Source organism: Sesamum indicum, linkage group LG10 (genome assembly GCF_026168435.1).
Source record: "Sesamum indicum cultivar Baizhima isolate 11 linkage group LG10, ASM2616843v1, whole genome shotgun sequence".
NCBI classification, from domain to species: Eukaryota; Viridiplantae; Streptophyta; class Magnoliopsida; order Lamiales; family Pedaliaceae; genus Sesamum; species Sesamum indicum.
The window spans coordinates 19,262,501-19,274,089 of NC_142666.1; the positions used below are offsets into that span (position 1 = coordinate 19,262,501).

The 11,589-nt window shown below is 31.7% G+C and overlaps 1 protein-coding gene and 1 long non-coding RNA gene across 2 annotated transcripts; one reads left to right on the forward strand and one right to left on the reverse strand.

Annotated features, from left to right (window-relative positions):
* The first annotated feature begins 6,164 nt into the window (after nt 1–6,164).
* LOC105171635 (auxin-induced protein 22D) lies at nt 6,165–7,716 on the forward strand. Its single transcript, XM_011092807.3, has 4 exons — nt 6,165–6,652; nt 6,751–6,950; nt 7,052–7,151; nt 7,268–7,716. The coding sequence occupies exons 1-4, from the start codon at nt 6,444–6,446 to the stop codon at nt 7,341–7,343; spliced, it is 585 nt and encodes a 194-aa protein (XP_011091109.2). The 5' UTR covers nt 6,165–6,443; the 3' UTR covers nt 7,344–7,716.
* A 204-nt stretch (nt 7,717–7,920) lies between these two features.
* LOC148786760 (uncharacterized) lies at nt 7,921–11,091 on the reverse strand. Its single transcript, XR_016067835.1, has 2 exons — nt 10,824–11,091; nt 7,921–10,731 (listed from the first exon to the last, which is right to left on the reverse strand). It is a non-coding gene; the product is annotated as an uncharacterized LOC148786760 (long non-coding RNA).
* Nucleotides 11,092–11,589: the final 498 nt, after the last annotated feature.

The following is an 11,589-nucleotide window of genomic DNA, read 5'->3' on the forward strand; positions in this document are numbered from 1 at the left end:
CATCTCTCTTGTCTCGTATCCTTTACATGCACCATCTCGAATTTGTCTGTTTTTGGCTGTCTTGCTTTCATTGCCGTATGTTATGGATTATCATTTCTACTTAAATGAGATATGAATCGTACGTTAGATTACAAACGAACGTGTCAGTATATTATTTCATTTGTAATAATTTTTTATTTCTCGTCTAACGATTCATAAATTATTTGGATATATATTCAAGATAGTATGAATTTTTTCTGGTAAATTGTGTTTGTGTATATATGGATAATACAAATTATTTTGTTATAAAAAAGAATTATTAAAGAGCTCGTTGGGTTTTGAGTTATATCCTGACCGGAGAAATTCTTAAAAAATACATCCCTATTTGCACATGATAATTAAAAATGTATTGAAGAGTTTGAATAATCTTATAAGTTCAAATATTTTATGTAATTAATTTGGGATAAATTTTTAAAGTGTTTAAATAAAATAAAAAATTATGAAACTTGTTAAATATCAGTAATATTAATTAATAGCATTCGTTAAAATCTTGAAATGAATCAGTTTTTTACTTATTATAATTGAGAGTTCTTAAAATCTAATTCTAAAGTTTTTTAAATTCTCTACTTTAAAATTTTTTACCAAACATTTAATTTCACAACATTTTATAAAAAAATAAAGTAAATTACAACGAGCTCTTATGATGTTTGTCATAATTACAAATACTTTTTATTGTTTGGGATATTATAATCAATACTCTCTCTGATTTTAACGATCGTCCAACAAACAGTTTAATCCGTTAGTCTCCGTTATGTTTCTATTCATTTTTGTGGTGAATTGAACAAAATGCCCTCGTGAACTATGAATTTATAATTTTACTTATTTTTTTAAATTTTTGAATTCTTTTAGGATTAAGAGGATATTTTTTTAATAATTTTTCAATTTTTTTTAATTTAAAAAAGTTGCAGTAGACAATTCCAGAGTTTCGTATAAGATTATATAATTTCATCAAACATTAGGGATTATCAATAATTTTCCAAACAATACAACATGAAAGTATTTATAATTTTATCAACACCGGGTTATTGAAATTTACCCTTTCATAAATTCTCGAAACATCTCATAAATAAATATTTAAAGCACTTATACCCTTAGCCAAACAAATTAACACATTCTAAAATTTATGTATCTTTAACTTAAAACATAATAATTTTCACGAATAAAAAATTAAAACAAGAATTTCTATAAATATATATACTCATTGATGATGCCTAGGCTTTAAGGACACTCCCAAAGAAAAGCAATGTGAAAACAGGTCCCTACCAACTTTGTCTATACCTTCTTAAGACATACACTCATTGCCCATTTTTTTCCTATGTATAACAAAATATTGACACTAACATTGCAACTTGTATATATTATGTTGTTTTATTTTTCTATAGACAGCTTTTCTTACTAAATTGCAAACTTTTTGTACTAAAAGGTGTTATGCCACCGACTCTACACCAAAACATATGATTAAAAGGTACTGGTCCTAATGTGATGCTTATTGTCCCAAATCAAAACAAGACGGAAAGGTAAGCGAAAATTTACAATGGTATCATGACGCGAAATACTAATTTCAGTGCTCAATGTTCACGGGCCCGCTTGTTTTGTTTGGAATTTTCATGATCTACATAGCAAGAATGATAAATTAATTGTTTTATCGCAATTACATCAGTTTTTTCTTAATATATGAATACTGATTAACGATTGATAATGAATTTACTTTTGGTGTTTGTAATTTATGAAAATTTTTCCAAGAGTCAATGTCAACAGGTGTGCTGATTTATTATTCTTGCCAACTGATCAATTAGAAATTTGGACGGAAAATGTCACATACGAACCACATAAGTTTGTGGACAAGGAACAAAGTATGAGTAGTTGCCTGAACCTGATGGCATATGTTTTAATTTTGTTTGTTGTGTATCACTATCTTTTATCAGACAAATTCCAAATTTTAGCTCATTGTATTTACAGCTTTCATTCTCACAACATAACACACACTTATACACACACATATATATAATTATAGACATATATTATTGTACTGACAGTAGCTATGATGGTGTGTTGTTGAAAACAGTAATGACAAAAAAGCAAAGCAACTTTGCAATTACTAAGACATAGACAGCATAAACAGCTCTAATGTTTGTACTCACAAAATTTGTTTGCTACTTCAACTGAAATTCTATGAAGTTTCCATCAAATATAGCATAACTTGGAAATTTCTTTAACTTTTGATTTTTTCAAAGGTATATATATCTTAGATATACTACCAAAATTCAAACATAATACGTATAAATTTCGTGAAGTTTGTGATGTAAGTCAAGAAATTTATTTTTGCCATACAAATCTATTGGTTAATTTTAATTTGTAAAATCATTTTGATTAATTTGATTTGTATTTTTTGTAGTAATTTGATTAATCTTAAAATTAATTTATTAGAAGATCGAATTTACGTTCTCTCTACGATAAAAATGTGTCTCAAGTTTATTAGATAACCGTTGAATAAAACATAAAGATAAAACTAAAACAAGGTGCTACCGCCTGTTTTAATGTTAGGTTGTGTCTTGTAGAATAAATAAAGGAAAGATACTTTTTGAAAATAAAAAATAATAAAAGAAACACCACTAATTAATTTATTTTCTTAATAATAATTTGAAAACCTGAACTTATTCCTCCTTTGATTAAACATAGATTCTCTGCAGCACTCTTTTAAAATTGTATTAATTTTAGAACCTGACAAGAAAAGGGAACAAAGAATTATAAAAGGGTAATTGTTCCACAAAGATCAGACATAAAATGGTATCTTCATAAATTAAGCATCTTTATTCTTTATATACTATTAAAAAAATTATTTTTATTATTAGTCAAAAGTATTCCGCCTTAAATCTCCATTTTTTTTAATAACAAGAATTTATTTCAATGAAATGGTGCCGAAAAAAAAAATTATAAGCGATGTCGGAAAGAATTGTAGAGAATAATTCTTGTTCGCCACCGCCTTTAATTTCTCAATGTTTTTGGTACAAAGTTCGTTATTTTGTTCATTAATCATATAACGCAATGCATTAGCCAAAAATAAATAATATGAAGTCAACTCAAATGATTAAAATCGGTGAAATTTTTATGATTGTTCTGAAATTATGGTACGCGGATAAGGTAATCTTGACTAGTTCATGTAAGAATTTAACTCGATATGCTTCCGTATTGTCTTAAGCATGTCGGGATTATTCATAATAACTTAATATTAGATGAAGGAAAAATAATAAGCTGTGTATATATCTGATTAATTGGTCTAATTATTCTAATTATAGTGATCAAATCATTAGTATAATATATATAATTGTGCAATTATTTTGTCATTATACATTAATTAGTAGGATACATATATAATTACATTATTAACACGCGTTTACGCTTCCTTTTCCTGCCTGAATACAATGTACCCTGCTTGAGATGCAAAATAGTTGGCATTTTGTGGATGATTTTTCATTTTATATTAATTTTTTATTTTCTGATTTAGAAAAAAATTGAAAATTAGACATGTTAATATTAAAAAAGCACCATTAAATGAGAATTTCATTTAAAAGTATGGAAATTATTAGTTTTTTCTCTTTTATTCGTATTATATATTAAAATATGCTAAATACCAATTAAATATATAAAAACTTCACAACAAACTATATTCTAAAAAACAATAATAGAAACTATTAGGCAAATATGCATGTACGAGCACTACGATGTAAAAAATACAGTAATAGTGATACATATCGAGCAATGATTTTAAAATTATCGTTAAAAATATATATTAAATAATAATAATTTTTATGTTGTCTTTATATATTATTCGCTACAACAATTGTGTAAAAAAAATATTACTATAGATAATCAGTAAGACATCTATAATGACAACAAATAAAATTATTACTTGATTGGCTTTGGCGACAACATCTATATATGCATCATTAATTATTTTTAATGATAATTTTTGCATATTTTTTTGTCCAAATTCTTGTTAATACTTTAATACCAACTTTTACAATATAATAGCTGCAATGTCACTTGATTTTTTTGTTGCTAATTTTCTATTTCTCGATATTGAGGTGGGTTACAAACCAACGCGTGATCGATCGAAATCGCGCTTTTACAAGGTTACAAATTTAAGAATTTAATTTGTTATTTTGGTTAACAAAAATGTAATTATCTGAATAAATTGAATTCCTGTTGAGTCTTGTTGACTGAATTTAAATTAAAGAAAAACTTTTGGACGTCCCCCCAAATTCGATTAGGTAGCAAGAACAAGGAAGATTCAAAGTCGTGAGAATGAAGAAAAGGGTTCTAAAAGTGGTTAACGTATATAAACGGGAAGCCTTTTCTTTGGCGACTTTTGATCCAAGAAATAAACATATGATACTATTTAAATTGTAGTAATATATATATATATATAATATCAAGAAAAATATGACAACATATATAGAGAGAGTAGACCCCAAATTGATAGTGAAAATTTTAATGAAATAGTTCGAGAAATAATATAAATCGTCCCAAAAAAAACCATGATCGAGTGTCAAGAACTAAAGAAGGGTTATAAAATGAGCAAAATATCGAAAGATTGAGAGGTAAGTTGTATCAACATCTTCTGAGGTTAATTTAATTATAAACATTTCTACACTTTGAAAAATTAAAAATATATCCCTTAAAGTTGTAATGGTAATTTACATCGACACTTCTTCAAGAACAAAAATGTATACAAACACCCCAAGAGGAAAATTATCAACATGCCGTCAACGAGTGTACTTATAATTTTACAAAGGACAATTTTCAATATTTGTGTAATTAAACATAACTCCAAAATGATGTCGGTGGAATTTACCCAAGATTCAAATGTGTTCATTTCTGCAAGGACTCTTTTTCTCAATTAACGGATCGTAATTTATTTGTTATTAATGAACGTATTATATTAAATAAATTAGTAATGGAAATATTAATCATAGCTGCTATGCCAAAACAAAAACATATACTTTTTCAAAAAGCAAACAAGAAAAGGAAAACAGCATAACAATTTTGAAAACATGTCATAATAACACAACTACATTAGGTTTGTTGTTTTTCACATTGTTATATACAAACAAAAGACTAAGAAAGAAAAAGTGTTTGTGTTTTTCCACTAAGTCACTCTCACCAGTAAGCACTTTGTCTGCAACTGTATATTCAGACAAAACTGATTGTATGGCTATTTTTATGTGTAAAACTTTTTTATATATATATCCCTCAATTAGTAGAAAAATATAAATAAGGGTTGTTCAATATTTTGAACGTACATTTATAGTTTCCGTAAGAAATTTAGTTTTAGTTATATATAAGCGATTCCTAACTACTACTACATTTGGTGAGTCAAGTTTCATAACTAAATAAGTAACCTAACACATTGTTTATTGCAGCTTTTTTTAGTAGTTTACGCTTTTAAGTAAAGCATTTTTCCACTTTAAATTATGATAAACATAAATGAACCTTCCTCCGAACCTTCTCTAGCCCCATCCACCTACCCGTATTAAAATTTTGGACGTATGGAGTCTGATCTAACGTTATATTTAAATTTAACAAATGCAACTAATTGTTTTGACACGACATTTTATTATGAGGGGTGAGTTTATAATTTTACAATACTTTATAAGTGCACCATTATAAATAATTTATTGGTGATTTGTTCATTTATATAAATTATGTTCTAGTAAAAATAACTTTAGAATAAAAATAATTTTGAAAATTATTTTATTTTTATCACACGTTTCTAAATGTTGTTTCGGCCATTTCCTAAGAGAATTACATTGTAAAATTTTAGGTAATCCAAGAATTGATAGGGATAGGCCCACATGGTCATACCATACCCATACCCAACACCCATGTGGACCCTCTCCTTCACATGGGAGGCATACTCCCATCTCCCCAACCCCCTCAAATCTGATGAACCTGATTTAACTCCCACATCCCCCAAAACGCATCTTGACCGTCCCCTCCAAAAAAAGTCTTCCATATGGGCGGTTGAGCTTGTCCCTCTCTTGTCCCCTGAATGCAGTAGCAGTTGCCTCAAAGCTGCTGCAAGTGCTGCCGACAGCTTAACCTGCCTTTGTCCGAAATTCATGCATTAAGATGCACCAAGAACTTGCCCAAATGCACCACCCCCACCATACGCATATATCATACTTTCATTCTATCTATAAAACCACCTTCATCCTTTGTGTGTTATCACCAAACTTTCCCTTAAAACAAACAAAAGCTGCTTTTGACATCACCAAGAAACAGATAAACATACACAACCTCATCAGCAACCTTGAACACAAAGGCTCAGTTTGATTCAAGCAAGCAATTCATTGCATATAGTGATCATTGAAATTCAGCTAAAGACTCTCATTTGGCAAGAAATGGAAGGCATGATCATGGCCCATGAAAGTGATCTAAACTTGAAGGCAACTGAACTGAGATTGGGCTTACCAGGCACAGATGAATGTGAGGAGATGGTTTCTGCTGCCAAGAATAACAAGAGAGCCTCGCCGGAGTCGGTTGAAGAAAGTGGATCAAAGGGCACTTGTGCTGCGAAGTCCAGTGAGCATGAGACTGCACCAGCACCCAAGTAAGACCATTTTCTTTACTTTCATTAACATAGAAACTGAAGCTTAAATCATTTGTGTTAGTTAGTAACTGACCTGTTTGATTGGTATTTGATGACAGGGCACAGATAGTTGGGTGGCCACCAGTGAGATCCTACAGGAAAAACAATCTCCAGCCAAAAAAGACAGAATCTGAATCTGGGATTTATGTGAAAGTGAGCATGGATGGAGCACCTTACCTCAGGAAGATTGATCTGAAAGTTTACAATGGATATCCTGAGCTGCTTAAGGCTTTGGAAACCATGTTCAAACTCACCATAGGTAGGGATGATTTCTTTGAAGATTGTTATGGTCTTTGGCCTTTTTCTGCATGATTTTTTTAATCGTGCTAATGATGGTTATGTTCTTGTTTGCATCATCAGGTGAATACTCAGAGAGGGAAGGCTATAAAGGATCTGAATATGCACCTGCATATGAGGACAAAGATGGTGACTTGATGCTTGTTGGAGATGTTCCATGGGAGTAAGTTCCTCTCTCTCTCTCTCTCTCTCTCTCTATCACATACACACACATTTATATATACATACACGCAACTGGTACAGTAAACTGATGTTGTTGTTGCAATGTGTATTCTGCAGCATGTTCATGTCGTCCTGCAAGAGACTGAGAATCATGAAAGGATCAGAAGCTAGAGGCTTGGGTGGTGCTCTATGAGAAACACCTGGTCCTAAGTATCATCCGACCAAGGAAGACAAGAAGAAGATGATATCTCTGCGGTGGAGAATATCATCTTACAGCTTGGGTTCTCGAAGAATCTAGATTTTGAAATTCCCTTGTATTCAACACTACTTTTCTCCAGACCTCACCTGAGAGGTTCAACTGGAAGACCATATATAGTAATTACAGTTTTCTTGATACGTACGTACCCGTTACAACATGAAAACCTTGGTGGTTTTCGGATCATGTAATGTTAAACGCGTGTTTTGCTTGTAATAAATCCCATCAAAACCGGATATATACTTAGACGTAGTGTTGCTGTCACAGAAATTGTATAGAAATATATACATATCCTGATTGATTTATTCAACTTTTGGTTATGTTTTCTCAAATGTGATATTCATTGACAGAGATTAAGAACGAAAGCAGTCACGATTATTTGTCATCTGGGATCTTGTTATTTAGAGTTTCTTGATCGGATCATCTTGAGTTTCACCTCAGAAAGATAGCTGCAAGTCTCATTAATAAACTGAGAAATTATCAACAAAATCTAGAACACTGAGCCCATCAGATCTCTGATATATATTAGAACATCTTAGCCATTCTCAACCATCAACATGTCCTTGACAACAACAATACTTGACAGCACCTCAGAAAACATAGTTATTGTTTCTGGTTCATGATTAATACTACAGCAGTTTGACATTCTACCATTAGAAAGATCTTCAAAGCTAATCATACAAATAGCTATTATTCTGGATTTTCTTTTCTGTTAATATATCATAAATCAAGGATCTTACCTTCCACACTCAATTAAAAAGAGCATAGATGTATTTGCTAATCATTGATCCAGCTCAGTTTAGCTGCACGAACAGGACCACACGGTAAACCAACGAAAATAAAGGAGGAATAGATAAGTTATATGATCAAATTAAGCTAACATGTCAAGAGGCCTGAATGTTGCTTCATGTAACGTTTTAAGTCCTGATATCTTTAAATTTTCTCACGTCCAATATTCCCGGTAAATCACAATCAATTTAAAGGCAAGATGGTCAAGAATTGAATTGCAGGAAGATGATATTATGATGCACTGTTCGATTAAGTTATTCCATCCGTAATTTGATATTTCATCTGGTAATTACAATGGAAAAAGCACATATTTTTTAGGTAAACACAATAGAAAAGCATATCATTAAAGCAGATCAGCCCCTCAGCCTTAAACAACAAGAAAAAGAAAAGAAAAGATTCCATCTGTTAAATTTTCATGTGATGGGAACTGTTATTCTAATGTAATATATTTTTGAGATAGAGCATCCAAAGTCATTCCAAACCATCATGCTAGCTTATTGGCAGGCAAGGCATGAGAAATAGTTGTAATAATCTTTTCTTCAAAGAATCTTTTTGAGCAAACAAGAAAATATTTTGTGCTTTGTGGGCATTGAATATTTTACACAATGCTGCAGATTGTATAAGATTTGCTATTTTGGAGCCCTGTGCTATAAAGCAAAATTTTCAGGAAAAGAGGTTAATATTTTATATTCAGCACAATAAATTAACTGGTAGCTTAGAGATATGCATTAGAATTTATATATTATTGTACAGGTTCATCGGACTAGAGGCCCTTACACATGTTAGGAATATACAAGGTCATGGTGCACATGTTTGCACTTTTGCAAACAACCAGGCAGAAAGCTACACAGAGCAAAAAGATTATGATTCTCAAATTCTAAACTCCCATATTAATCTGCAATACTCTCTCCCACTTTTGGTTTTTTTAGTATTAATCCTTACAGTGGTTCACAGATGTCAGAGTTGTTTGGCCAAAACCACAAGCAGCTTTACTCAATATTTTATACTCCACTCTTTTACAATACAATTTTGTACTCTGAAAGAATAGGTTCTCAATTAGGATATTCAAGGTAAATCAAGATAGTACTTCAAGCCTGAAGTGAACTGAACTTGCACTAGTTTTCAGAAGTCAAAAATGTTGAGGACATTTCAAAGTTTTCAAAATTATCAATGGAAATAAGAGTTTGAAGATTTTTTTAGACCTGTAGCAGGTATCCAATGTATAGACCCCAATGCCCGGAAACAATCTTGTTCTCAATTTTTCCAGTTTTCATCTATGACTTTGTGTCTTAATCTAGTTTAATCCAGTAAGCACAGAAGGGTAGTAAAATATCAGATGTCCAGAAAATTAGCATCCTAAGTTGCTTAGTTTGGGACTTGGAATAAAATGAAACTATGCTAATCTGGAAACTATAACAGCACCTGTATATATATTGTAGGTGCGTTCCCCATTGCAAATAAAATGCTTAAAAGCTTATAAAATGTCGTAAAGTGTTAGGATGTTATCCTTGTATCTTAGGAAACTCCTTTGATGTGGACTATATGAATTATAGAATTATCGTCAGTAATCATATTATAAGTCGCATCATTTTTATTTTGTACAAACACCTGAAAACTTGGTTTCAGAATCTGAAGTTTTCTAAATAAACTTGGCTGAATAGCCTCTAGATAAATAAAATGAGTGTTCATAACCAATCACTTGCGAAGATGTTGCCTTTGGTGAATTGGAATCTCCACTGATGGTTGAACAAACTCAAAGCCAACTCAACCATTAATGTATTAAGTTATAGTTCAGGACGTTCAACGTGTCGTGGAATATTTCACATGGCTATAAGATCTATCTTTCACAAAATTTAAACATCTAGAGAAGGAAATATTAGTATTTAAGAATGAGTAGATAAAAGACAAAGGGAGGAGAGTTTGGCCGAGATGAAAAAACCTCGTGGATGAAGCAAAGCACACGGCGGAAATTGAATTGTGCAGCCTAGAAACAAATGTTGTACCAAATGACTCAGATGAATAGATATGGGGCTAATATAAGTTGACATAAGATTTTTGAATTTTTCCGCAAGTATGAACCTAAAGTCCAGATAACTCAAGTCAGAATAGGTGCCACGTGGGCTACGACTAGATTTTACTAGAATCATCATTGTAGTCATTCCATCTCTTGTGAGTCATTCGAAATGTTTTCATGTATTTCTAACAATATAAGAGTGTATTCATGTTTGTCATTCAACATGTTTTCATGGATTATAGTTTGATCGTATTCATGCATTAGAGTTTCATGCATCGAAAGAGAGAAACTGAGGAGATTAAAGACTCAGATTTTACAGAGTAACGAATTACTTTCAGACACAGTAGGATATTCCAAAGCTAGATTTTTGGATTTATGCATTTAGTTAAACAAGCTGAAGTCAAACAGCTGACAAAATAGACCAAAATATATTCCAAACCAGTCTTCAACTCAACCGTGAAAAGCTCAACTAGGCAGGAAACTGAATGGCATACCTTTAGCCGAAGTTAATATCAGTGTGCTCTGTCATAAAGTCAGCAGATAAAAAATCAGAACTGAACATTAATAAGAAGTGGTAACTATGAATTGTTAGATAAGCCAAATCAGCTACAGACCTGGCAACCATCTCCTTTGGTGTGATGACTAGAAGCTTGTAAAACGGCATTGCATACCTGCAAACAGTGTTCATTTCATTTATTAACTTCTACTCCATCCTTAGAGATTAAGGTGTATAAATCTGCCAAAAAGAAATAAGAAAGAAAAGTTATTGCCCACAGTTGAAGAATTCAGAATACTAGATGAACACTTAACAGTGTTCTAGTTTGCTGAACGTCCGTGGTCTAAATAATGCAGACGCTTTCTCCATACACTTGCTCACCATACTTTTTGGATTAGTGAGAACAGATAACTGAGATGGTGCGGAGTAGAGTAAGGCATGCATTACATACGTTCTTGTTATATCTCTAGAAGCTCATCTCTTAGAAAGCAAGGCTACTGTGAAGTATAGCCTATTTGGATCTGGATGCGATACATTTATTTTGATAAAGTTGTGTACCCTACAGTCTTGTAAATTCAGCTGTTCTTCACATCCCAAGTTCGTCAACCACTTCATTTTAGCAAAATCATGCCGTCTTCAAGCACCAATGCAAGAATGCATGTTCTTGAATTATCGGTCTCAATCTTGAATCATCTGTCTCTAGCAAATTTCAGTTAGAGGCAAGAACATTAACTGGTCTAACCAATTGATTTGGTGAGACCATGTAGCGCAATAGATTTGAAAATCTTTTTAAGCAGTCCAGCACATTCATGGAGGTGCACCATTTATCATAATGCTTGTCGGAGGGTGGGTTTGGAATCTAGTTTCCTAGTGTTTTCTTCCAA

Excerpts from the sequence above, each read along its gene's own strand:
- LOC105171635 (XM_011092807.3), top strand. The coding sequence starts at position 6,444 with ATGGAAGGCATGATCATGGCCCATGAAAGTGATCTAAACTTGAAGGCA. Across the intron at positions 6,653-6,750 it reads GAGACTGCACCAGCACCCAA|GGCACAGATAGTTGGGTGGC; the intron begins GTAAGACCATTT and ends ATTTGATGACAG. Across the intron at positions 7,152-7,267 it reads GTTGGAGATGTTCCATGGGA|CATGTTCATGTCGTCCTGCA; the intron begins GTAAGTTCCTCT and ends TGTATTCTGCAG.